General features: G+C 41.2%; 1 protein-coding gene across 2 annotated transcripts in view; it reads left to right on the top strand.

Annotated features, from left to right (window-relative positions):
• Positions 1–27,254, top strand: part of INTS4 (integrator complex subunit 4) — a 148,573-nt gene that overhangs the window by 44,271 nt on the left and 77,048 nt on the right. For both annotated transcript variants that reach the window (XM_066369295.1, XM_066369288.1), the window contains exons 6-7: positions 25,737–25,922; positions 26,530–26,580. In XM_066369295.1, the coding sequence (XP_066225392.1) occupies positions 25,737–25,922; positions 26,530–26,580 (237 nt within the window). The remainder of the gene's footprint in view (positions 1–25,736; positions 25,923–26,529; positions 26,581–27,254) is intronic.

Raw genomic sequence — 27,254 nt, 5'->3', positions numbered from 1 at the left:
TTGTGCCTCAAGTTGCTTGTCTTCTATTTCACTAATCCTCTCTTCTATCTGACCTGTTCTATTAGCTAAGCTTGTTACTTCGTTTTTCAGCTCGTGAATTGAGTTTTTCATCTCTGTTTGATTTGTTTTTATAGTTTCAATTTCCTTGGACATATATTCTTTGTGTTCATTGAGTTGTTTTCTGAGCTCCCTAAATTGCCTTTCTGTGTTTTCTTGTATATCTCGGAGGATTTTTAGGATTTCTATCTTGAATTCTCTGTCATTTAGCTCCAAGGTTTCCAATATATTAAATTTTTTCTCCATAGATTTTTCCTCATCTAGCTGTGTTACCTCTCTTTCTTTTGTATCCATGATATTCGATTTTCTCTTCCTTAATGGCATCTGAGGGTGGTTTTGTTGATAGTATTAATGAGATTTAATAAAGAATAAAAAGTTTAAAAAAAAAATAATAAAAAAAATCGAAAAAAGTTGTTTTTTTTTTAAAAAAATTAAGAATGAAATAAAGAAAAATAAAATAAAATAAAATAAAAATTAAAAAAAAAAAAAAAAAAAAAAAAAAAAAAAAAAGGAAATTATTCCCCCCCTCCTTTTTTCCTCTCCTCTCCTCTCCCCTCTTTCTTGATAAAATCTTGTGGTGGACTGTGAATTATACCAAACAGTGCCTGTGATGGAGGGCCTGAATTGGGGAAAAGTAATAAAGGGGCAAACAAAAAAAAAAAAAAAAGAAAAAAGAAGAAGAAGAAAAAAAGAGCGTATGGACCCACAAAAAGCAAATAAGGAAAAAATTTGGGTCAAGAATAAAATGATTTGCTTTTAGGTGTTGGTTGTCTAAGAGTTATGATGAGAGGATTAAGAGGAAAACGGAAAAATGGGGGGACAAATTAAAAAATTACTATTGTATTTAGTGGAACAAGAACTAGATAATATGGAGAGCCAGGGATGGGAGCACTGCTATTGAGTTAAAAAGGTGAAGTAAAAACCCCCCAGAATGCCACAAACATAAGTTTGAGTCCCAGATAAGATAATTTGTTTGTTATTGAGGTTTGAGTGAGAGGAGATGTAAAGGAGAAAGGAAGAAACTAATATAGAGGGAGAAAAGAAAGAGAGAGAGAGAGAAAAAAAAGAGGGAACCACTAAAAGAAGAAAAAAGAAAGGGGAGAGAGAGAGAGAGTTAAGGGTTTTGGAGTGCAACCCTCATAGAGAGAAAGGAAGAGAAGAGAAAAGATAATGGGAGATGTAACACTTATGGGTAGTGTAGTTCAAGGAGAGGAGAGAGTAAGACCGGTAGAGAGTTAATCGGCCAAATTGGAGGAGGAAAAAAAAAGTATCAAGAATGAAGATAAGAGAAACAAACGAACAAATATAATAAAATGGGATAGGTTATAAAGTCTGCAGATTATTCTTGATTTTGAGAGGTTATCTTCTTGCTTTTTCTTTTCTCTCCCTCTTCCTGGTCGGTGACTCTGTACCCCGGGTTTTGCCCCTTTGCCACGCTCAGGTGGAGGTTTGCAGTTGATAAGTCTCTATGGCAATGTCATGTATTGTGCTTTAGTCTCATTGGCAGTCTAGGCTATTAGCATTTATAGGCTCCGACAGTGAGAGAGTCCGTGTTCCTAGAGCCTTTCTCCTAGTCTTTCCTTCCTCAATTAGTAGCCTGATAATCCAGCTATGGGGTTGCTGCTGCCTCTGCCTGGATAGTAAGAGGCTCAAAGAGCTGGCAACTCCCCACTCTATTTCCACTCAGCACAGGGCTCTGGGTAAGGCTCAGTCAGTCAGAGCTGCTAGCATAATCAGGCGGGCTTTCCGGCCATTCAAAGACCTCTGGCTCTGCCACTCTGTCCGGTAACACAAGCGGGTGCCCACTTCCGGGGCGCTTGGAGGAAACTCTCACTCACTGGCTGCGCGCGCAGACCAGGATATCCGGCCAGCAGTCTCACGCTCTGAGTGAAACCCCCAACCGCAGGGAAAAGTTGCAGCGTTGGAATTGAGTCTCGCTCCGTCCCCGTGCGCGGCTTTTGCAAGGCGCTGGGGCGGCCCGAGATTCCGCTTTCGGCCCACACAAAGGCCCCTGACTCTGCTCCTCTATGCGATAACACGAGCGCGCACTGCCGGGGCACTCAGAGGAATCGCTCACTCCTTATCTGCGCGCGCAAACCAGGATATGAAACACCCTCCGGCACGGAAAATCTCCACCGTTGGAATTAGTTCTCACTCCCTCCCATGCGTGGCTTTCCCAGGGCGCTGGGGCTGCCCAGAGACTCTGCCCTCGGCCCACAGAAAGGCCTCTGACCCTGCCTCTCCGTGAGGCAACACGGGCACTGACTCCCGGGGCCTAGGAAGAAATCTCTCGCCCACTAACTGCGCACCAGCCAGGAGACCGGGTAAAATGGCCGCGCTGCTTGTCTTTCTTTGTTTGGGTTTGGCGCGAGTGTTAGCTTGTATTGCCCGGTTTGCCACAGGATCAGATTTTCCTCGGCTTGGATCTCTGTGCCACAGCCTGGTTCGGCCGTTTGTTTCGCGGCCTGGATGTATTCACCCCCTTTGCCCGCCTCAGTTTCTATATTCACAGTTACCAGAGAAAGCCGCCCTGTTTAGGTTAGTGAGGAAGGCGGAGCATTTCTTACTCCCTATTTCCTTCGGGGTTTGGTTATATATTTAGGCAATTTTTCACTCAATCATACCTTTGGGTGTATTGCGAAGCATCTGGAAGCTCCAAGTATAGGTTTTTCTGTTTCTGGTTGAAGATCTTGTTGAGTTTTGGGGGAGATTTATCGGTATCGCTTCCTACCCCGCCATTACTCTGACGTCATCTCCTCATCTTTGATTTTTTAGATGAGTCATTTCTCTTTCTTCCTTAGTGAGTCTAGCCAGGACTTTGTCAATTTTATTAATCTTTTCAAAGAATCAGCTCTTCATTGTGATATTAATGTTTGTATAGTTTTTTTCCTCTATTTCATTCAGTTCTGCTTTAATTTTTATTTATTCTTTTGCTGACTTCGGTCTGCTTTTGTTCTTTTCCTTTTTCCTGGTTCTTTAAGATGTAATATTAAGTTGTTTACTTGGAATCTCTCTTGTTTTTTTTATTTAAACCTATAATGATATAAACTTCCCTCTTACTGTTGCTTTTGCTACATCCCAGAATGTTTGATATGTTGTGTTGTCATTCTCATTTGTCTCTATATACCTTTTGACCTCTGCTTTTATTTCTTCTTTGACCCAGTCATTTCTTAGTAATATATTGTTTTATTTTCACATTTTTGTGGGTTTCTTTACTTCCTTTTTGCAGTTGAATTCTAACTGCAGAGCATTATGGTATACTTTCAATCTTTTTGGATTTGTTGAGGCTAGTTTTGTGACCCAACATATGGTCTATCCTTGAGAATGTTCCATGTGCGTGGCAAAGAATGTATAAATTGATGTTCTGGGATGAAAGATTCTGTAAATGTCAATTATGTCTATTTGATTATACATTAGTGTAATTTAAGCTGATATTTCTTTATTGATTTTTCTATTTGGATGATCTATCTATAACTGTCAGTGGAATATTACAGTCCCCAACTATGATTGTGTTTTTGTCCATTTCTCCTTTTAGTTCTATTAGTAGTTGTTTTGTATATTTCAATGCTACATGATTTGGTGCATATATATTAAGAATGTTATGTCTTCTTGCTGCACTGTCCCCTTTATAATTATGAAATGTCCATTGTTGTCTCTTGTTAACCTTTGTTGTTTGAAATCAGCATTGTCAGATATAAGTATGGCTTCACCTGCTTTTCTTTGGATATTCTTTGCTTGGAGAATCATTTTGCAATCTTTCACTTTGAATCTACGTTCGTCCTTGCACCTTAGACGTGTCTCCTGTAGGCAACATATGCTTGGGTTTTTTTGTTTTTAATAAATAAATTTTTATTTTAATGGGGTGACATCAATAAATCAGGGTACATATATATTCAAAGAAAACATGTCCAGGTTATCTTGTCATTCAATTATGTTGCATACCCATCACCCAAAGTCAGATGTCCCCAGCATTCTGGGCAAGGTTAGGTCATAGGTGGCTGGAGCAGGGTTGGCAGAGACTGAACCCTCCCTTAGAGGAACGAGGGGGAAGCCTACCTTCCAGTGTCCCTGTTTCCTCACAGCAAAGGCATGTAAATTGACTGTTTCAGTATAAAGTTGTCCATTGATTTGCAAGAGCAATTTGCCATTTAGTGGAAGTTTCCCAGAGCCATTGTTGTTGATCCTTTGTAAAAAGAAACAACAATAATTTTTTTTTTTAGTTTTTTATTTTTTTTTATTTTTATTTTTCTGAAGCTGGAAACGGGGAGAGACAGTCAGACAGACTCCCGTATGCGCCCGACCGGGATCCACCCAGCACACCCACCAGGGGCGACGCTCTGCCCACCAGGGGGCGATGCTCTGCCCCTCCGGGGCGTCGCTCTGCCGCAACCAGAGCCACTCTAGCGCCTGGGGCAGAGGCCAAGGAGCCATCCCCAGCGCCCGGGCCATCTTTGCTCCAATGGAGCCTTGGCTGCGGGAGGGGAAGAGAGAGACAGAGAGGAAGGAGGGGGTGGGGGTGGAGAAGCAAATGGGCGCTTCTCCTATGTGCCCTGGTCAGGAATCGAACCCGGGTCCCCCGCACGCCAGGCCGACGCTCTACCGCTGAGCCAACCGGCCAGGGCACAACTATAATTTTGAGGCTCAAAACCTATAAGCTGTAAGGGTTGCCTGTGCCCCTTGATAATCCAGGAGGCAACAAGATCAAAATATGGAAGTGTATTCCATGGGCTATTAGATGGTTCAATGTGCCCAAGCTGTAGCTGCTCTTGTACCAATTGAGCAGCTGCCCTAAGTTTCTCCTGAGAAAGGGGCCGTTGGTCTACCCATACAGGATTATCTGATTTGGGTTTTGTTTTTTGATCCATTGTAGTACTCTGTGCCTCTGATGGTAAGTTCAGTACATTTATATTTAGGGTAATTATTTATGCATGAGAATTTACTCTACCCATTTTATCTTTTGTTTCCTGATAGCTCTGTGCCAACTGTTGGTTCTTTTCCTTTGTGTTTCTGTCAGTTGTTTTTGGTTGGTGGTATTTCATTCTTCTTTCCCTTGTTTCCTCATTTTTATTTTTATTTATTTTTATTTTTTTTACAGAGACAGAGAGTGAGTCAGAGAAGGGATAGACAGGGACAGACAGACAAGAACGGAGAGAGATGAGAAGCATCAATCATTAGTTTTTCATTGCGTGTTGCAACACCTTAGCTGTTTATTGATTGCTTTCTCATATGTGCCTTGACCGCGGGCCTTCAACAGACTGAGTAACCCCTTGCTGGAGCCAACGACCTTGGGTTCAAGCTGGTGGGCTTTTTGCTCAAACCAGATGAGCCCACGCTCAAGCTGGCGACCTTGAGGTCTCAAACCTGGGTCCTCTGCATCCCAGTCCGATGCTCTATCCACTGCGCCACTGGTCAGGCTGTTTCCTCATTTTTTAAGCTATGTATTTCAGTGTTGGCTCTTTTGTGGGTATTTACTATTAGGTTATTGAAAAAGAAAGTTTCATTTATACTACAGTCCTTTGTCTTATGAATGCTTCTGCCCTCCATCCTCCTTTGCCCCACTCTTTAATGTTTTTTTTTTTTAATAAATTTTTATTTTAATGGGGTGACATCAATAAATCAGGGTACATACATTCAAAGAAAACATTTCCAGGTTATCTTGTCATTTAGTTCTGTTGCATACCCATCACCCGAAGAGAGATCGTCCTCTACCACCTTCCATCCAGTTCTCTCTATACCCCTCCCCCTCCCCCTCCCCCTCTCCCTCCTTCCCTCCCCCCACCCCCCGTAACCACCACACTCCCGTCCATGCCTCTTAGTCTCGCTTCTATGTCCCACCAATGTATGGAATCCTGCAGTTCCTGTTTTTTTTCTGATTCGCCCATTTCACCCCACACAATGCTACCAAGACTCCACCATTCCGCTGCAAGTGATCCGATGTCATCATTTCTCGTAGCTGAATAGTATACCATGGTGTATATGTGCCCCATCTTCATTCAATCCTCTATTTTTTTTAAATAAATTTTTATTTTAATGGGGTGACATCAATAAATCAGGGTACATACATTCAAAGAAAACATTTCCAGGTTATCTTGTCATTTAGTTCTGTTGCATACCCATCACCTGAAGAGAGATCGTCCTCCGCCACCCTCCATCCAGTTCTCTCTGTACCCCTCCCCCTCCCCCTCTCCCTCCTTCCCTCCCCCTCTCCCTCTCCCTCCTTCCCTCCCCCCACCCCCCGTAACCACCACACTCCCGTCCATGCCTCTTAGTCTCGCTTTTATGTCCCACCAATGTATGGAATCCTGCAGTTCCTGTTTTTTTCTGATTCACTTATTTCACCCCGCACAATGCTACCAAGACTCCACCATTCCGCTGTAAGTGATCCGATGTCATCATTTCTCCTAGCTGAATAGTATACCATGGTGTATATGTGCCCCATCTTCATTCAATCCTCTATTTTTTTTTACAGTGATTAAAAGCCTTTAAGCAAACTCTTGGCCAATACAGCAAGAATCCATAAAAGACTAGTGTCCTTAACATGTTCACCAAGTCCAAGTTGGCCCCATCACCATGCCAAATCCCTGAAAAATGCAACCCAACCACAGTTCAGTCTGTTAGGAGCTGTCACAGGGAGCAGGAGTCCAGGAAAGTTCCCCACAGGAAAAGTCCGCATGGCACTGGAATTGTTGTCACCATTCTATACTTTGCAGCTCATGTCCAAGTCCCAATGACCGCTGCTTCTAGCTGGTAATGATTCAGGTAGACTGGAAAAAGCCATTTGCAGCATGCGTGGATATGGAGCTTCTGTTCTCCTCTGCCTGGAGAGTTGAGACCAGGTTGTTTTTCCCTGGAGCTCTGTGACTGTGGCCTGGTAAAGAGAACCTTGGAATACACTAAGCTTGGTGGCAAAGGTAAATTCATAATATAAGTTGGCAAAAGGAGGAAAGAGAGCTCTAAATCAGGAGTAGGTCCCAGCCTGAAATATGAGTGGGGCATTGAGGTAGGAGGGATAAAGGAAACACTATATATTAAGCAAAGCAGCAGAAAATAGGACTATCAACACCCACAACAGAGATCTTCGAGGGAAGAATAAAAAACCTGACTATTCAGGCAAAACATAGTTAAGTGGCCCTTGTGCGAATGAGATCAGTTTACCTGCTTCTTGGAAGAAACACCCCAGGCTCGTCCACAGTGTCGTAGATGGGGCCGACGGCCCTGGGCACCTTCAGCCTTCAGTGGCAAACCCCAGCATTCTGGGCAAGGTTAGGTCATAGGTGGCTGGAGCAGGGCTGGAAGAGACTGAACCCTCCCTTAGAGGAGCGAGGGGGAAGCCCACCTTCCAGTGTCCCCGTTTCCTCACAGCAGAGGCGTGTAAGCCTGGCAGGCTTTAGCTCAATGACCTTCCTTTCCACTATTGAAGCAGGACCCAGATGGCATCCTATGAGACCCCTTTGGGGCATTGGAGCCTTTAAGGGTGTATCCCAAAAGCTGGTAGTTCCCCTGATCTCTATTGGGCTTTTTCTGCCTCTAGGTATCTTAAAAGCCATTCTCAGAAGATCTCATTGAGGGGTTTGAGGATCCCCATCCGCCTATATAAATCTTTTCCATATATCTGGAGCTACTTGGAAAAAAGACAGAACAGTGTTATTAGCTAGATCTAATAAAGAAGGTAGTAGTTTGCAGGCGAAAAAGATTTGGTGTCTCCTGTTCATCAGCATTCAAAAGAAATGTAAATGTTTTTTGGTTTTTTTTTAAGTAAAAAGCATGATATGGTAAACCTGTCGGAGTCATTGGCCTGGTGTGCAGGATTCCCGGGTTCGATTCCTGGCCAGAGCACACAGGAGAAGCGCCCATCTACCTCTCCACCCGTCCCCCTCTCCTTCCTCTTCGTCTCTCTCCTCTGGCCCGCAGCCAAGGCTCCACCGGAGCAAAGCCACCATGGGCACTAAGGATGGTCCCATGGCCTCCGCCCCAGTCACTAGAATGGCTCCAGTTGTAACAGAGCAACACCCCAGATGGGCAGAGCATTCCCCCCTGGTAGGCATGCCAGGTGGATCCCAGTCAGGCGCATGCAGGAGTCTGTCTGACTGCCTCCCCATCCCCATCCTCAGAAAAATACAAAAAATAAATAAATAAAAGAAAAAATACTAAAAAAAAGGGGGGGCATTCCTCCTCCAGGGAGCATGGAGTGAGCTTGAGTATGTCCTATGAAACATGGAGCTCTATGTTGACATATAAGTCTTTGAAGAAGGAGGAACTGCTGAAATAATTTATCAGCATTTGTCCCTAAGACAGCTGATAAAGTTACGTATGGGAACACCATACGTAAATATTTGCTGTCTGTCTATAGATTAAGGGGGGAATATGGCAAATGCTGAAAAGCCATGATCTTTGTGCCCCTCCCCTCCCCCAACCCCCTCCCTCTCTTCCCCCCACCCTGTAACCCCAACACTGCTGTCCATGTCTCTGAGTCTCATCTTTATGTCCCACCTATGTATGGAAACATATAGTTCTTAGTTTTTTCTGATTTACTTCTTTCACTCAGTATACTGTTATCAAGGCCCATCCATGTTGTTGTAAAAGATCCTATGTCATCATTTCTTATGGCTGAGTAGTATTCCATAGTATGTATATACCAAAGCTTTTAAATCCACTCGTCCTCTGATGGACACTTGGGCTGTTTCCAAATCTTTGCTATTGTGAACAATGCTGCCATAAACATGGGGGTGCATTTCTTCTTTTCAAACAGTGCTATGATGTTCTTGGGGTATATTCCTAACAGTGGTATAGCTGGGTCAAAAGGCAGTTCGATTTTTAATTTCTTGAGGAATCTCCATACTGTTTTCTACAGTGGCTGCACCAGACTGCATTCCCACCAGCAGTGCAGGAGGGTTCCCTTTTCTCCACATCCTCGCCAGCACTTATTCTGTGTTGTTTTATTGATGAGCGCCATTCTGACTGGTGTGAGGTGATATCTCATTGTGGTTTTAATTTGCATTTCTCTAATCATTAGTGATGTTGAACATTTTTTCATATGCCTGTTGGCCATCTGTGTGTCCTCTTTGGAGAAGTGTCTATTCATTTCTTTTGCCCATTTTTGGATTGGATTGTTTGTCGTCCTGGTATTAAGTTTTACAAGTTCTTTATAAATTTTGGTTATTAACCCCTTATCAGATGCTGTGTCAAATATATTCTCCCATTGTGTAGTTTGTCTTTTTATTCTGTTCTTATTGTCTTTAGCTGTGCAGAAGCTTTTTAGTTTGATAAAGTCCCATTTGTTGATCCTGTCTTTTATTTCACTTGCCTGTGGAGACAAATCAGCAAATATATTGCTGCGAGAGAGGTCAGAGAGCTTACTGCCTATGTTTTCTTCTAAGATGCTTATGGTTTCACGGCTTACATTCAAGTCTTTTATCCATTTTGAATTTATTTTTGTGACTGGTGTAAGTTGGTGGTCTAGTTTCATTTTTTTGCAGGTAGCTGTCCAGTTTTCCCAACACCATTTGTTGAAGAGGCTGTCTTTACTCCATTGTATTGTCTTACCTCCTTTGTCAAATATCAGTTGTCCATAGAGCTGTGGGTTTATTTCTGAGTTCTCTGTTCTGTTCCATTGATCTATGTGCCTGTTCTTATGCCAGTACCATGCTGTTTTAAGTACAATGGCCTTATAATATAACTTGATATCTGGAAGTGTGATAACCTCCCGCTTTTTTCTTCCTTTTTAGGATTGCTGAGGCTATTCGTGTTCTTTTTTGGTTCCATATAAATTTTTGGAATATGTGTTTTATGTCTTTGAAGTAAGTCATTGGTATTTTAATCGGTATTGCATTGAATTTATAAATTGCTTTGGGTAATATAGACATTTTAATGATGTTTATTCTTCCTAACCGTGAGCACGGTATATGCCTCCACTTATTCGTATCTTCCCTGATTTCTTTTATCAATGTTTTATAATTTTCCGAGTACAAGTCTTTAATCTCCTTGGTTAGATTTATTCCTAGGTACTTTATTTTTTTGGTTGCAATGGTAAAGGGGATTGATTCCCTGATTTCTCTTTCTGACAGTTCATTATTAATGTATAAAAATGCCTCTGATTTCTGAGTATTGATTTTATATCCTGCCACCTTGCCAAATTCATTTATCAGGTCTAGTAGTTTTTTGACTGAGACTTTAGGGTTTTCTATATACAATATCATGTCATCTGCAAATAATGATAGTTTTACTTCTTCTTTTCCAATTTGGATGCCTTTTATTTCTTTTTCTTGTCTGATTGCTGTGGCTAGGACTTCCAGAACTATGTTGAATAAGAGTGGTGAAAGGGGGCACCCCTACCTTGTTCCTGATCTTAAGGGGATTGCTTTTAATTTTTGCCCATTGAGTATGATGTTGGCTGTGGGTTTGTCATAGATGGCCTTTATCATGTTGAGGTATGTTCCCTGTATTCCCACTTTGCTGAGAGTTTTGATCATGAATGGGTGCTGGACTTTATCAAATGCTTTTTCTGCATCTATTGAAATTATCTTGTGGTTTTTCTCCTTTCTTTTGTTTATGTGATGAATCACATTGACTGATTTGCGAATATTGTACCAGCCTTGCCTCCCAAGAATAAATCCTACTTGATCATGGTGTATGATTTTTCCATATATTGCTGGATCCGGTTTGCTAATATTTTGTTGAGGATTTTTGCATCTAAGTTCATCAGGGATATTGGCCTATAATTTTCTTTTTTTGTGTTGTCTTTGCCTGGTTTTGGAATCAGAATTATGCTTGCCTCATAAAAGGAGTTTGGAAGTCTTCCTTCCTCTTGAATTTTTTGAAATAGCTTGAGAAGGATAGGAGTTAGTTCTTCTTTGAATATTTGGTAGAATTCACTTGTGAAGCCATCAGGCCCAGGACTTTTCTTTTTTGGGAGTTTTTTGATAGCTGTTTCAATCTCATTTGTTGTAATTGGTCTGTTTAGGTTTTCTGATTCTTCCAGATTGATTTTTGGAAGATTATATGATTCAAGGAATTTGTCCATTTCATCTAGGTTGTCTAGTTTTTTGGCGTACAGTTCTTCATAGTATTTTCTTACAATATTTTGTATTTCTGTTGTGTCAGTTGTTATTTCTCCACTCTCATTTCTAATTTTATTTATTTGAGTCCTCTCTCTTTTTTTCTTGGTGAGTCTTGTTAAAGGTTCATCGATCTTGTTTACCTTTTCAAAGAACCAGCTCCTGGTTTCATTGATCCTCTGTATTGTTTCTTTAGCCTCTATGTCATTTATTTCTGCTCTGATTTTTATTATTTCCTTCCTTCTACTAGCTCTGGGCTTTACTTGCTGTTCTTTTTCTAGTTCTTTTAGATGCAGAGTTAAGTTGTTTATTTGAGCTTTTTCTAGCTTCTTGAGGTATGCCTGTAATGCTATAAACTTCCCTCTCAGGACTGCTTTTGCTGTGTCCCATAAATTTTGAGTTGATGTATGCTCATTATTTGTTTCTAGAAATTTTTTAATTTCTTCTTTGATCTCAATGTTAACCCATTCATTGTTTAATAATGTGCTATTTAGTTTCCAAGTGTTTGAATGTTTTTTAATTTTTCTATTGTGGTTGATTCTAGTTTAATGCCATTGTGATCAGAGAAAGTGCTCGATATGATTTCAATGTTCTTAAATTTGTTGAGCCCACTTTTGTGCCCTAACATGTGGTCTATTCTAGAGAATGTACCATGAGCGCTTGAAAAGAATGTATATTCTGCTGTTTTAGGGTGAAAGGTTCTGAAGATATCTATTAAATCGAGTTGATCTAATATGTCCTTTAAGTCTGCTGTTTCTTTGTTGATTTTCTTTCTTGAGGATCTATCTAATGATGTTAATGGGGTATTGAAATCCCCTACTATTATAGTATTGCTGTTGATCTCGCCCTTTAAGTTCATCAAAGTCTGCTTTATATATTTAGGTGCTCCTATATTTGGTGCATAGATATTTATAATGGTTATATCTTCCTTTTGGATTGCTCCCTTTATCATTATGTAGTGACCTTCTTTATCTCTAACTATGGTCTTGGTTTTAAAGTCCATTTTGTCTGATATAAGTATTGCTACCCCAGCTTTTTTTTCATTTCCATTTGCGTGAAATATTTTTTTCCATCCTTTTATCTTCAGTCTGTGTGCATCTTTTGATTTAAGGTGTGTCTCTTGTAGACAGCATATGTATGGGTCCTGTTTTCTTATCCACGCAGCTACCCTATGTCTCTTGATCGGATCATTTAATCCATTAACATTTAAGGTTATTACTGATATGTAATTGTTTATTGCCATTTTTTTTCTTTAAAACTGTTTTTCTCTTTTGCTATATTCTTTTTTTTCCTTTGATCTGTTTACAACAGGTCCCTTAGCATTTCTTGCAGCCTTGGTTTGGTTGCAGTGAAATCCTTGAGTTTTTTTTTGTCTGTAAAGCTTTTTATTTCTCCTTCAATTTTAAATGATAGCCTTGCTGGATAAAGTATTCTTGGTTGTAGGTTCTTGTTCTGCATTACTTTGAATATTTCGTGCCATTCCCTTCTGGCCTCAAGTGTTTCTGTTGAGAAGTCAGAAGTCATCCTTATGGGGGCTCCTTTGTAGGTGATAGTCTTTTTTTCTCTAGCAGCTTTTAATATTTTCTCTTTATCATTTAGCTTTGGTAATTTAATTATGATGTATCTTGGTGTTGATTTCTTTGGGTTTCTCCTTAATGGAGTTCGCTGTGCTTCCTGAACATGTGAAATGTTTTCCTGCCTTAATTGGGGGAAGTTTTCCGCTATAATATGTTTGAACAAAGACTCTATCCCTTGTTCTTTCTCTTCTTCTTCAGGAACCCCTATGATGCGGATGTTATTTCTCTTCATGTTGTCACAGAGCTCTCTTAGAGTTTCCTCAGACTTTTTGAGTCTCTTTTCTTTTTTCTGCTCTGCTTCCGTGCCTTTATTTATTGTGTCCTCTAACTCACTGATTCGATTCTCTGCTTCATCCATCCTGCTTTTAATTCATTCCATTGTATTATTTATTTCAGATATTGTATTTGTCATTTCTGTCTGATTCTTTTTTATTATTTCAATGTCTTTTTTTATATTTGTTATCTCTTTATTTAGGTTTTCGTAATGGCCATTTATCGTTGTTCTAATATCTTTGAGCATCCTAACAATCGTTATTTTAAACTCTGCATCTGGTAATTTCGTTATATCTGATTCACTTAGGTCCTTTTCTGGGGATTTCTCTTGGTTTATTTGTGTTGTATTTCTTTGCCTCCGCATTTTCTCTTCACGGGAGTGGTTGTGATCACGTGCTCGGGTGCACCAGGGTTGGTGGCCTTGGCCTTTGCCCCACCCCTGTGTGTGACGTTATGCTCAGTCCTGAGGGCACTGGCGAGCACCTTTGCTCAGCTGCGGGTCTCCGCCTGTTTCTGAGCTTTCGCCCTGCCCTTGCAGGAGGAGCCCCTTCGAGGGACAGCTGCTAGCCTTGGCTCTACCTCCTGGCAGGGCTGCGTGCCCAAGCTCAGCTCCGTAGCGGAACTCCGCCTCTTCTGGGCTTTTGGCTCCACCCCCGCGGGAGGAGCCGGCTACCAAGTCAGACCGCAAACCTGGGTTGCACGGGCGGGGCAGGGATGTGCTCCTCTGCCCTTGCTCCGGGGCTGGTTTCTACCCTTTCCGGGGTTCCCGCCCTTCTCCCGGAGGCTGGATTACAGGCTGCCAGCAGCTGAGCTTGACTGCTTTTGCACGCCTCCTTCTCCCCAGCCGGGCAAGATTGAGCTCACACCTGAGCCCAGTGGTGGCCAGCCGGCTTCCGCCCCTGCCAGCAGAACCGCGCTTTTGTCTCCCGCTGCCGCCCACTTTCCGGTGCGCCCTCAGCCGCGTGGGTGGGGGCGTTGCAGCTCGGACCCTAAGACTCACTACTGTAGACCCGAAAGCTCCCTCCTTCTATGCTACTCTGCTCTGAATGCCGCGGGGGAGCTTGTTTGGCTGCTCTCCTGCTTCCCTTTGCTGGTATTGCTGTTTCTGGGGGAAATATTCACTTCAGCTTTGGGGAGTGACTCGTCCCAGGGGTTAGGGTGGCTATCTCCCAAAATGTTTCTCCCTATGCCTCCTAGATTACACTCTCTTCCTGTTACTGTGATTTTCTCCTCTCTCCCCCATCCCCAGGAGCCCCAGGTGATTGTTTTTGAGAGAGATGTTCTGCACGGACCCTTTAAGAAGGATCCTGGGTCTGAGAAATCAGACTCTCTCACAAACAGTATCCTGACTCGTTTCCAGCTAAATACTGTCCTTACGCCTCTTCTGGGGTCTGGGGCTGCAGGCTGGGGCTTTGTTCCTGGGGCTCAGGACCCTTTCCCCTCTGCTAAACTCACTTCCCACCACGCAAGTCTCTCCCTACTGCCGTTCACTCCGAGGAGCTGGGCAGCCCTCTCCGCGTTTCCACGTTTCCGCTTTTCCTACCAGTCCTGTGTGGCTTCTTCAGCGTTCCTTGGTTGAAGAGTCCTTTTAGTTTAGTCCAAAGTTGGTTTTTCCAGATGATAGTTCATAAAATTAGTTTGTAATCCATTTTGGTTCTGGGAGGTAGATGCTGGTACGTCCGCCTACTCCAGTGCCATCTTGTCTCTCTCTTTAATGTTTTTGTTGTCACAAGTTATCTGTTTTTTTGTGGGTTATTTTTTTGTATTTTTCTGAAGTTAGAAGTGGGAAGACAGTCAAGACAGACTCCTGCATGTACCTGACTGGGATCCACCCCGCATGCCTACCGGGGATGATGCTTTGCCCATCTGGGGCGTTGCTCCATTGCAACTGGAGCCATTCTAGCACCTGAGGCAGAGGCCATGGAGCCGTCCTCAGTGCCTGGGCCAACTCTGCTCCATTGGAGCCTTGGCTGTGGGAGAGGAAGAGAGAGACAGAGAGGAAGGAAAGTGGGGAAGGGTGGAGAAGCAGATGGGCACTTCTGTGTGCCCTGACCGGGAATCGAACCCAGGACTTCCACGTGCCAGGCTGACACTCTTCCACTGAGCCAACCAGCCAGGGCCACAAGTTATCTCTATTTATGTTGTAAGTTTGTTGGAGACTTTATTCGTAGTTTAGTGACATTATATATTTTTTATCAGGTAGAATAACACCCTTGAGTACTTCCTGAAGTGGAGTGTTTCTGGCGATAAAGTCCCTCATCTTCAGTATGTCTGAGAAAGTCTTTATTTTCCTTCATATTTAAAGGATGATGTTGATGAATACATTATTCTTGGCTGGTAATTCTTGTCTTTCAGTACTTTGAATGTTTGGGTCCACTCTCTTCTGGCTTGTAGAGTTCTGAGAAATTTGATGATAACCTAATGGGCTTTCCTTTATATGTTACTTTCTTCTTTTCCTTGAGTGCTGCCTTGAGTATTCTATATTGATCTTTCTGATGGAGTCAGATAATTCTCCTAGAGCTCTATCTTTTTAAAATTTTTTTTATTCTTGAGTCTCTCTCTTGCCTCTGAATCATCTCTAGAAGCCTGTCTTCCATATCACATATCCTTTCCTCTGTCTGGCCAGCTCCATTAGCTGTGCTCACTAGTTCATTCTTTATCTTGTGTATTGAGTTGGTCACTGTCAGAATTTGTTTGGTTCTTTATTAAAGTTTCAGTTTCTTTGCTAAAGTATTTATTTTGTTTGTTAATTTGTTTTCTGAATACATTAAATTGCCTATCAGTGTTTTCTCTCATCTCATTATTTTCAGAACTTCAATTTTAAATTTTTTGTCATTTATATCCCAAGTTTCTATGTGTTTAAGATTGCTTTCTGAAGATTTTTTGTTTTGTTTTTCTGAACTGCATTTTTTTCTTGGTTATTTGTGATATTCAATGGATTCCTTCTCTATCTAAGCATTTGTAAGTGGCTCTTTCTTAGTAGTTTACTTCCAAAAGGCTTTTCTATTATTTTCCAGTAGGTGGCACTGAATCACAAGTTTTAACTGTGTGGAATCCCCATGCTGACTCCCACCGCCATGTTGGCTGCTGTGAGTGTAGCTAAGATATTTGGGAGGGGGAGTGCTGAGGGTCATCGGACCTCGGCATGTTTCCCTTTTGTCCTGACCCAATTGGGAACAGACATGGAATACTGCCTTTGCTTAGGGATAACAGTAGGTCTGCACTGTTAGTTCCTGGGTATGTCACTGATGTACCCTGCACCCCCACACCAAACGTGAAGGGAGGAGAGTTCTGGGAGGCTAGGGGATTGTGGCACTTTGCGTCTCCATTACTCTCCCTCAAGTGCAGGCTTTCAGAAGACTGCAGAAGAACCAGCAGTGTCTTAGAGCCGAGTCACCTGCCCCCTTCCCTGCACTCAGCTGCTGCTTTAGTTGTTCACTCCTGAGAGTGCCCTCAAATCTCTCCGCTTCTCCTGGCAAGAGGAAACACAGACACACCTGGATTTCTTCCCTCTCCAGAGCCCTGCCGAGAGCTCTTGGCTGCATCCTTATCCCCCCCTTCTAATACTCCCTCTCTAGCTTAGCTGCTCCTTGCCCACCTTTAGTTGCTTGAATGTGTGAATCTTTCAGGCTTGTCTGTGCACCAAGCTGGGGTTCCTTGCTGAGTTATAGCTCTTTGAATTGTTGAAATTTCAAGGGGAGAAATCAAGGGGATCTCTCACTCCACCATTCCTCTTATATCACTCTCCTGTATGTCTTTCTCCCATCCAAGTACTAACCTGGCCCGACTCTGCTTAGCTTACGAGATCGAACAAGATCAGCACGTTCAGTGTGGTATGGTTGTTGACTTACGTCTTTCTCAATGCATCATCTCAGGAGGCGCAGATGAGGTTTGACTCATTATTGATGTTGCTTAACTTTGATACTTGGTGAATGTGGCTGCTGTTAGGGTTTTCTATTTAGAGTCACAGGGGGTCCTTGAGTAACATTGTTTCTTTCAGTGTCATTTTGTTGATGAGACCATGTAGGAACTTTTATTTCTATCAGTTAGCCTGTCATAAAATTGATTTCCTTATTCATTGAACCTACTGACATTGAGGACTTACTGTATTGTTTTCTGTTGTGATTAATGAGTAATTTGGGGGAGGTACTTTGAGGATGTAAGTATCCTCTTCCCCATCAAACTGTTACTCAGTATTTTAGCAACTATTAATAAATCTTGAGTCAGTTATTACTCTGATCATTGCAAAATGATTTTCTGTTATTATGTTTATATTTATTTGTAACAGTGAAATGCTTCCTCTCTCTGATGGCCTTCAGGCTGACCTTCTGCGATAGATAGGCTAATCAGTGGATTTCTGCTTGGAGCTTGTGAAGCACTTTTGCCAGGAAGAGGTGGGTAATAAGCACAAAGTTTAGGAGTCTCCAGATGGGGTGGGAAGGTGTTTCAACAGATGGACCAGGAACAAAGGGATTAGAAATAGGGCACTTTTCCTTAGATCTCTTTCTTGTGCTTGGCTATATACAGTCTCCACCCATCTCTTGCCTCACCCATTGCTCTGATAAATAGATGCCTGAATTTTGAGCTCTTTTAAGATGAATTTGAGAATTAGTTCTCCTGTCTTCTTGAGCTAGGCCTTCTCAATCAGTAAACCTTTCCTTACTCTAAAATTCTAATCTATTGAATATTGGCTTTTCTCTTGAGGCATTTGGGCACATGAACCTTGTACCTGTAACATATTGGCATTCTATTAGAAAGAGAGCTTTCCTTCCCTCCTCCCTTCCTTCCTATCTATCTGTTACGTTATTCAATATATTATGGTCTATTCCTATCATTTTTATTCTTTTAAGTTCAAATTGTTCTTTTATATGTCTTTTAAATACAAGGTGAGGCATTGGCTGGTTAGCTTGGTTGGTTAGAGTGTCATCCTGTGTGCCAAGGTTGTGGGTTTGATCTCTGGTCAGGGCACATACAAAGATCAACCAGTGAATGCATAAATAAGTGGGACAACAAATCTATGTTTTTCTCTTTATCTCCTCCCGACCCCCACTTCTCTAAAATCAGTCAAGAAATAAAATTTTAAAAAATACAAGGCATAGCCTGTGGTGGTGTAGTGGATGGAGTGTTGACCTAGAATGCTGAGGTTGCTAGTTTGAAACCCTGGGCTTGCCTGGTCAAGGCACATAGGGGAGTTGATGCTTCCTGCTCCTCCCCCCACTTTTCTCTTCCTTCTCTCTCTTTCTCTCTCTCCTCTCTAAAATGAATAAGTAAAATCTTAAAAAAAAAAATACAGAATGCCAGTCTGCTATATTCTTTGTTCACAGCAGGAAGAAAGTCATGCTTTTGGGTATTCTTAACTTTTCAGTTTGTATCGTTTTATTCTATCAATAATTCCCTGAGGTACATTGTATAGCTAATTCTTATTTGAGAGATGAAGAGATTTGGTTCACAGATTTGGCCAGGAAGTTAATATTCTTTTCTTGTGTAGCATCAGCACAACTGAAATAGGATGTTTTCTGCTTCCTTTCCTATATGTGAAGAATTTTCTGGGAGAGCAAATGTCATTTTTGCTTATGAGTCTTCCTTAGAGCCTACTTTAATTCTTCTTTGCCTCTTTCCATCTTGCCTTCTCTTCCAGCCTGTTTCTTTTCTGTTCCTTTAATTTTATGGCAAAAGCACATTAAGCTCTTAAGGCAACAGGTAGAACCATACAGCTTTTTAACATAAGATACTATCCAAACAAATATAACATGTGGTTTGTTAGGAGAGGTTTTCTGTTAGAATCATTTGCAGCAAAGTACACTGAATTTTTATCTGTGCTTAAAAACAATTTACATTGAAACTGAATGAGTCAGTAAGTTACATATATATATATATATATATATATATATTTTTTTTTTTTTTTTTCATTTTTCTGAAGCTGGAAACGGGGAGAGATAGTCAGACAGACTCCCGCATGCGCCCGACCGGGATCCACCCGGCACGCCCACCATGGGGCGACGCTCTGCCCACCAGGGGGCGATGCTCTGCCCATCCTGGGCATCGCCATATTGCGACCAGAGCCACTCTAGCGCCTGGGGCAGAGGCCACAGAGCCATCCCCAGCGCCCGGGCCATCTTTGCTCCAATGGAGCCTTGGCTGCGGGAGGGGAAGAGAGAGACAGAGAGGAAAGTGCGGCGGAGGGGTGGAGAAGCAAATGGGCGCTTCTCCTGTGTGCCCTGGCCAGGAATCGAACCCGGGTCCTCCGCACGCTAGGCCGACGCTCTACCGCTGAGCCAACCGGCCAGGGCCATATTTTTGTCTTATTTAACATCAGTCTCAGATTTTCTTGGTTCACCTAACCATTGATTTTTTTTTTCCCCTAAAGCAATAGTTCTAAAGTGGTTGGTTTAGCTTATTTCATTTTTAACATGGATTGCTCTTATTGGGGATGTGGTCTACTTACTCCATTAGTATAAAAATGATGGTACTTTAGTGAATAGCCTGGGTATAACACCGAAATAGCATCATCTACAAAGCAGAGACTAGATAGCTGTTAGTGATGATGACCATTATACAAGAAGTGGCCTGTAGGGGAAGGACATCATAAAACTGTAATTGTTGGCCAGTGGTGTGATTTTTAGACTTATTCTCTCTTTTGAGATAATATTCAGTAATAAACAAGTTATGTATATATCAGTGTTCCCGATTACCTTAATAGAAGTTAGAAGATTTTTTTTGTCCATCTTTTCCAAGTGAGAGGAGGGGAGATAGACTCCTGCATGCACCCTGACCCACAGCTCCCATCTGGGCTGATACTCTGACTTTCTGGGGCCATGTTTATAACCGAGCTATTTTTAGTGCCTGGGACAGAGGCTCACCAGAGCCATCCTCAGCGCCTGGGGCTGATGTGCTCCTATCAATAGAGCCATGGCTGCGGGAGGAGAAGGGAGAGTGGAAGGGGGAAGGGGACGGGTGGCAAAGCACACTTCTCCTGTGTGCCCTGACCAGGAATTGAACCCAAGATATGCACACACCAGGCCGACACTCTACCATTGAGCCAACCGGCCAGGGCCAGATTTTAGTTTCTTAAAAAATCATAGTAGTTGTCAAAATGGTGGCAACCTTCCAGGGGCTAGTGATTTTGTCAGCAATTTAATTATGAGAAATGATGCTTCCACACTAAATATAGTTTATTAAAAAACAAACAAACTTGATCTATTAACTGAGATTTATTGCCAGCTTTGCATCTAGAAGTTTCTCTTAACTTTTAAATTTCAGTGTCTTATTGTGGTGGATAATTTTCTTTGAAGATTTTGTTTATTGATTATTTTTTAGAGGAGAGAAGGGGGGGAGGAATAGGAAGCATCAACTCGTAGTTGTTGCTTCTCTTCTTGTATGTACCTTGACTGGACAAGCCCAGGGTTTTGAACCAGCAACCACAGCATTCCAGGTCGATGATTTATCTACTGTGCCACCACAGGTCAGGCGGTAGATAATTTTGAGCCCTTACTATATTTAATGCATTGTGAGGACATACAGTGTGTGTTTCACATTTCTGTAGCTTAAATAACTTGGAGGCAAGAATTAACTAAATTATTTGATTAAACCATTTTTAGATTTTTTTTTTTTGTATTTTTCTGAAGTTGGAAATGGGGAGGCAGTCAGACTCCCGCATGTGCCCGACCGGGATCCACCTGGCATGCCCACCAGGGGGCAATGCTCTGCCCATCTGGGGCATTGCTTTGTTGCAACCAGAGCCATTCTAGCGCCTGAGGCAGAGGCCATGGAGCCATCCTCAGCGCCCGGGCCAACTTTGCTCTAATGGAGCCTTGGCTGTGGGAAGGGAAGAGAGAGACAGAGAGTAAGGAGAGGGGGAGGGGTGGAGAAGCAGATGGGTGCTTCTCCTGTGTGCCCTGGCCGGGAATCAAACCCGGGACTCCTGCACACCAGGCCGACACTCTACCACTGAGCCAATCGGCCAGGGCAAAGCTAGGTCTCTTATATATACAGGGGTGGGCAAAAATAGGTTTGTAAAGAACTCTGCCAAAGTGCACTTGAGTATAGAAAGTAGGCTACTAGAATGTGTGAAAAATGAAGGCCAGAATTTGAGTACTTATGAGATAGTACCTAAGTGCACTGTGTCATTGTGACATTTTTTTGAGTGACTATGGCTATTTTATAATCATAAGCTGCATGTCTGCATGTCTTTTTCCATAGGAACAACTATAAACCTACTTTTGCCTAACCCTATATACCTTTATTATACAAAATTTGAAATTTGCTGTTCTTTCTAGTTTTGAGGGTAAATTTGACAATTTTTTATGATTTGAAATCTTTTTTATTATTTCTTTTTCTTGCTGTCAGCTCTAGTATTTTATTTATTTTTTTAGCTCTAGTATTTTAAAGTAAATTCCTGGCATCATATTATTTCAGTCATAAATACTTCTCTATGTACCTGTAACTAGTAATATTTTTTAATATAATCATGATGCAATTAACAGTTAATCCTTATCTCATACCAGTTCATATTAAAATCTCCTTAATTGTATTAAAAATATATTTTTATAATTGGTTTGTTTTGGTATATTTATAAGATGTTTTATAGTAGGATCTAAAAAGACCCATCTATTGCATTTGGATAGTCTTTCAAATTTCTTTTAATTGGTAATAGGGCCCCCTTTTGTTTTTTCTTTAAATTCCATAGATTAATTGAAGAAACTGGGTAATTGGTCTTATGGGATATCCAACATTCTGGATTTGTTTGATTGCTTTCTTTTGATGTCATAATAACTGTTGACAATGGGAACCCACTATAGATTGGTTTCTGTGTCCTTTTGAGCTGGACTCTGTTAGTTCTTGACATCTTCCTTGCTTTCTGACCCAAGATGTCCCAGACTCTCCTTACATATTTCTTGACCCAGTCCTGAAACTAGCCATTTTTCTAAGGAGAGAACCCTGGTTTTTCAATTTCAAGTTCCATTTACTTTTCTGTGTACCAGTGTGTTTTAAACTGAATATCATGGATCTGTTGGTGGATAATGTAGTCAGTTTCATGAGTAATGACCAGTATTTTTTTTTAATTATTTTTATTTATTTATTCATTTTTTTAGAGGGGGGCGAGAGAGAGAGAAAGAGAGAGAGAGAGAGAGAGAGAGAGAAGGGGGGGAGGAGCAGGAAGCTTCAACTCCCATATGTGCCTTGACCAGGCAAGCCCAGGGTTTTGAACCAGCAACCTCAGCATTCCAGGTCGATGCTTTATCCACTGCGCCACCACAGGTCAGGCTGACCAGTATTTTTTGAAAAAAACAAGATAAAATTCAAATATCACAGTGTATCACAAGATGTAATGGTAATATTGTTTTGTTAAACCTTCTGTCTATATATTTTTGTGTGAGTACTAGGGTGCAATATAATATTATTTCTTACTGTTGGCCTCAGTCTAAAAAGTGTAAAAGGCAGATTTCTTCTTTTTTTTCTGGTGAGAGGAGGGGAGATAGTGAGGCACTTTGCCGCGTGCACCCAGACCCGGATTTACCCAGCAACCCCATCAGAGGCTACCACTTGCCTACTGAGATATTTTTAGCACCTGAGGCTGATGCGCTCCAAAGGAGCTATCCTCAGCACCAGGGCCACACTTGAACCAATGGAACCACTTGCTGAGGGAGAGGAAGAGGGAGAGAAGGGGGAGGGGAGGTAGAACCAAATGGTTGCTTCTCCTGTGTGCCCTGACTGGCAAGTGAACCCAGGATTCCATACGCCCCGCCGACACTTTATCCACTCAGTCACTGGCCAGGTCTAAAAGTCAGATTTTCACACCATATTATGACCTACTGCACAACCTCATTTCATTAAGGTATTTTTAGTTCCTGTTACTGTATTATGCAAACAGCTTATTTTAGTTACTTTGGACTAAATATGAGAAAATTGACTGATATTTGTTTAAAATGATGGTGAGAAGAGATAAAATGAAAAAAAGATTGACAGTACTAAGTGTTGACAAGGATTTGGCAAAACTGGAACACTTATAGATTACTTGTGGAAGTGTAAATTTGTTAAATTAATACAATTGCTTTGGAAAACTATTTGACAGTGTCTTCTTAAACTGAGTGTAAGTATCCCCTATGACCAAGCAATTCTATTCCTAAATATATATTCAACAGAAATGTGAACATGTATACTAATAGCCACAAGAATAATCATAGGCCTGCCTTTACAAGAATAATCATAGGCCTGACTGATGGTGGTGGTGCAGAGGATAGAGCATCAACCTGAAACACTGAGGTCACAGATTTAAAACCCAAGGTCGCCAGCATGACCCCTGGGGTCACCAACATGATCCTACGGCTGCCTGCTTGAGCCCAGGTTTGCCTGCTTGAGCCCGAGGTTGCTGGCTCAAGCCCAAGGTCGCTGGTTCAATCCCTGGTCAGGGTACATTTGAGAAGCAATCATTGCACAACTAAGTGGAGCAAGAGTTGATGCTTCCCTCTCTCTCTTCCTTTTTCTCTCTCTAAAAAAAAAAAAAGAAAATAGAGTAATCATAGTACCATTATGCAGAATAGCCAAAAACTGGAAATAATTCAGATTCTATCAACAGTAGAAAGGATAAATGGATTGTTGTATACTATATTCACAATGGAATGCTATACAGTAATGAGAATGAATGAACCATATCTATATGCCATGCTGTAATCTCTAATCTCACAAAGATAATATTAAGCAAAAAGAGCCAGACACTATTTGATTTTTAAAATACAAAAATAGGCAAAATCTATATGTTAGAACAGGGGTCGGGAACCTATGGCTCGCAAGCCAGATGTGGCTCTTTTGATGGCTGCATCTGGCTTGCAGACAGATCTTTAATAAAAATAATAATGTTAAAAATATAAAACATTCTCATGTATTACAATCCATTCATTTTCTACCGCTCATGTTCATGGTTGCGGGTGGCTGGAGCCAATCACAGCTGTCCTCCGGGACAACACCAAATTTTTATTGGATAATGCATAATGTACACAGGTTGTTGTATGGCTCTCACAGAATTACATTTTAAAATATGTAGTGTTCATGGCTCTCTCAGCCAAAAAGTTTTCTGACCCCTGTTAGAAGTTAAGTTTCACCTGTGGTGGTGCAGTGGATAAAGTGTTGACCTGAAATCCTGAGGTTGCTGATTTGAAGTCTCAGACTTGCCTGGTCAAGACACGTACAGGAAGCAACTACTACAGTTGATGCTTCCCGCTCCTCCACCCCTTCTCTTCCTTTCTCTCTCTCTCTCTCTCATATATATATATGGTCTACCGGAAAGTTCTGTCCGTTTCTATCACAAGTTTCGACACGTAAGCACATGTTTATTTGGCGCATGTGTGCCTATCTATTTTTATCACTTAATGTATACATACTGACGTAGCAAATTAACTAAAACAAAGTTGATTCACGTTAGTCTTATGTGTGAAGCGATAGTGTACCTATGGCTACTGATAAAGTTCATTTACACCACTGTAAGTTTTACGAATTTCAACAAGGAAGAAATGCTACAGAAGCATGTCTGTCGCATCCACCATATTCCCCAGACTTAGCACCCTCCAACTATCACTTGTTTTTGTACTTACAAAATTTTTTGAAGGGCAAAAATTCAAAAATGAAGAAGATGTCAAACAAGTACTGGTTCAATTTTTCACATCAAAAGATAAAACATTTTTCAAAAATGGGATATACAAATTGCCCTTACACTGGCAAGAAATCATTAATAATAATGGCAATTATATTAAATAAAGTTTATTGATGGTAAGAAAAATTTATATTTTATTTTATTCCAAAAATGGACAGAACTTTCCGGTAGACCTTATATATATGTTTCTCTGTCTCCTCTTTCTAAAAACCAATAAAATAAAATCTTAAAAAAGTTAAGATGCTGGCAGCTTTTGCCTGAGCAGGTGGTGGCGCAGTGGATAGAGCGTCGGACTGGGATGTGGAGGACCCAGGTTCGAGACCCTGTGGTCTCCAGCTTGAGCACAGGTTTATCTGGTTTGAACAAAGCTCACCAGCTTGGACCCAAGGTCGCTGGCTCGAACAAGGGGTTACTTGGTTTGCTGAAGGCCCACGGTCAAGGCACATATGAGAAAGCAATTAATGAACAACTAAGCTGTCTCAAGGAAAAACTGATGATTGATGCTTCTCATCTCTCTGCGTTCCTGTCTGTCTGACCCTATCTATCCCTCTCTCTGACTCTCTCTCTGTCCCTATAAAAAAATAAAAAAAGATGCTGGCTACTTTTGATGGTGGGGGAATAATTCCTGGAAAGTGGCACAAGGGGCTTTTCTGGGTGTTGGTGCTGTTCTGTTTCTTTATCTGAGTGCTTGTTATATGTGTGCTTTCATCTTGTGAAAGTTAATTGAGTAGCACACTTAAGATTTTTATATATTACTGTATGGATATTAAATTTTTTTAATATATAAATTTCTATTTTGTTTTTATATTTGATAGCAAATAAAATATAATCTAGAGTCCATTTTCAAAGTACTCACTCCTGCCTTTACAAGGCAAAATGTCAGTTGATGGTACTGCAGTGGTGAACAAACGAGTCTACTTTATATTTTCTAAGGACTTATGATTCTTTTTGGAAGACACATACTCAAGTAACATGATACCAGACAGGCTTTAGTGAGAATGTAGTGTTCAAAGTCATTCCTAAAGCTGATAGAGTGCTTTTGTTTCTGGTTTGGTTTTTTTGTTTTTTGGGTTTTTTTTTTTATTTTAAGGTATCTTAATCATGTCCTTTTTTCTTCTCTTTTTATAGCACCTGACAGATACTTCCCACAGTGTAAGAAATAAGTGTCTGCAATTACTTGGCAATCTTGGCTCTTTGGAGAAAAGTGTCACAAAGGATGCAGAAGGCCTAGTTGTCAGAGATGTTCAAAAGATGATAGGGGATTACTTCAGTGACCAAGACCCCCGTGTCAGAACAGCAGCTATAAAAGCTATGGTAAACGTGATCGTGGAGACTGAATGGGGACAGTTTGATTTGTTTGTTTTTTATTTGTACATGGCTAATGCTGCCTTGTATACATTCTGAATGCCCCCAGGATACGCCTTATACATACTTTTCAGAAACGTGTTGGTGGCATCACATAACTCAATGGCATACATTTCTGTATAACAGGTGTGCTTTTTGGGGGCTTCTCTGGTAGCTTTCACCAGTATTTCTGAAATATGGAAGCCCCCTGTGTATTATATTATTATATTACAATCAGTTCAGGTTGTACCTTCCATGTTTCAGAAATATAGGAGAAATTTACCGGGGTAGGAGGGGTGCTTTTTAGGAGGCAATGGTGTTAATCATTTGTTCCTCAGCCTTCTTATCATTGTTTCATACCCTTCTGATATCCCTTTGGGAGAGCCTATGGGTTAGATTTATTAAGTGAATATGTCTACTAAGAAGTCTTTGACCAGGTTTCTTATTTATATAGGACTGATTTTGGCTACAGAAACTATGTAAATCTGATATAATGGGGAAAGTATGTAAGATTGTGAGGAGACATTGGAAATATGGATACTTTTCCAAATGCTTAAACTATATCTTGATTTTATAGTTGCAGCTCCATGAAAGAGGACTGAAATTACACCAAACAATTTATAATCAGGTACCTTAAATGACTGTTTGCAAGGGGAAGGGAGGTATCATGAAACTTGGAGGGTGACACATTGATTGTCAGCTAGCTTATAGTGGTAATTGTTAATTGAGATGAATGTGAGGTTGTATTCAAACAATACATTCTAAGAAGAGAATGAGGGGTATGTAATTGAGTAGGATTAGTATATGTGAAAAGTCTTTTACGAGGATTTAGGTAGCTCAGTATAAATATCAATATACAGAGATAAGTGTAGTGTTCAGAACATGGAGAGTGGTAGTCTTGCTGATCTCTGGTGCTTGGGCCAAAAATGAAGTCAGTGAAGTCAGTTTTGGGCACCACACTTGACAGCCTGGATGAGCAAGACCCTGGGATCAGATGAAAAGTTTTCACATGATTGTTGTAGTATTGGTAGTAAAAGACACCGTGAACATATAGTATCACTAGGAGAAGCCGATGACTGCCTCACCAAAAAGCCTTACAAAGTGGTATTTCTCTTGTAGAGTAATTGCTGGGCTCTGGAGTCAGGCAATCTAAGTCCATGAACAGAGACCAGATTGTGTTAGCCTGTCAAAGTGGCTTTATCTTGCAGAGGAAGATGATAATTAGCCAAGCCCCTATGACTGATGTGTACCAAGTTTATTCTTTTAGAAATTTAAGTAGAATGAATTCAGAATGGTTGTGTT

Source organism: Saccopteryx leptura, chromosome 1, assembly GCF_036850995.1.
Source record: "Saccopteryx leptura isolate mSacLep1 chromosome 1, mSacLep1_pri_phased_curated, whole genome shotgun sequence".
NCBI classification, from domain to species: Eukaryota; Metazoa; Chordata; class Mammalia; order Chiroptera; family Emballonuridae; genus Saccopteryx; species Saccopteryx leptura.
The sequence above is the reverse complement of the archived record's forward strand: the minus strand, read 5'-3'. Positions and strand labels throughout refer to the sequence as shown.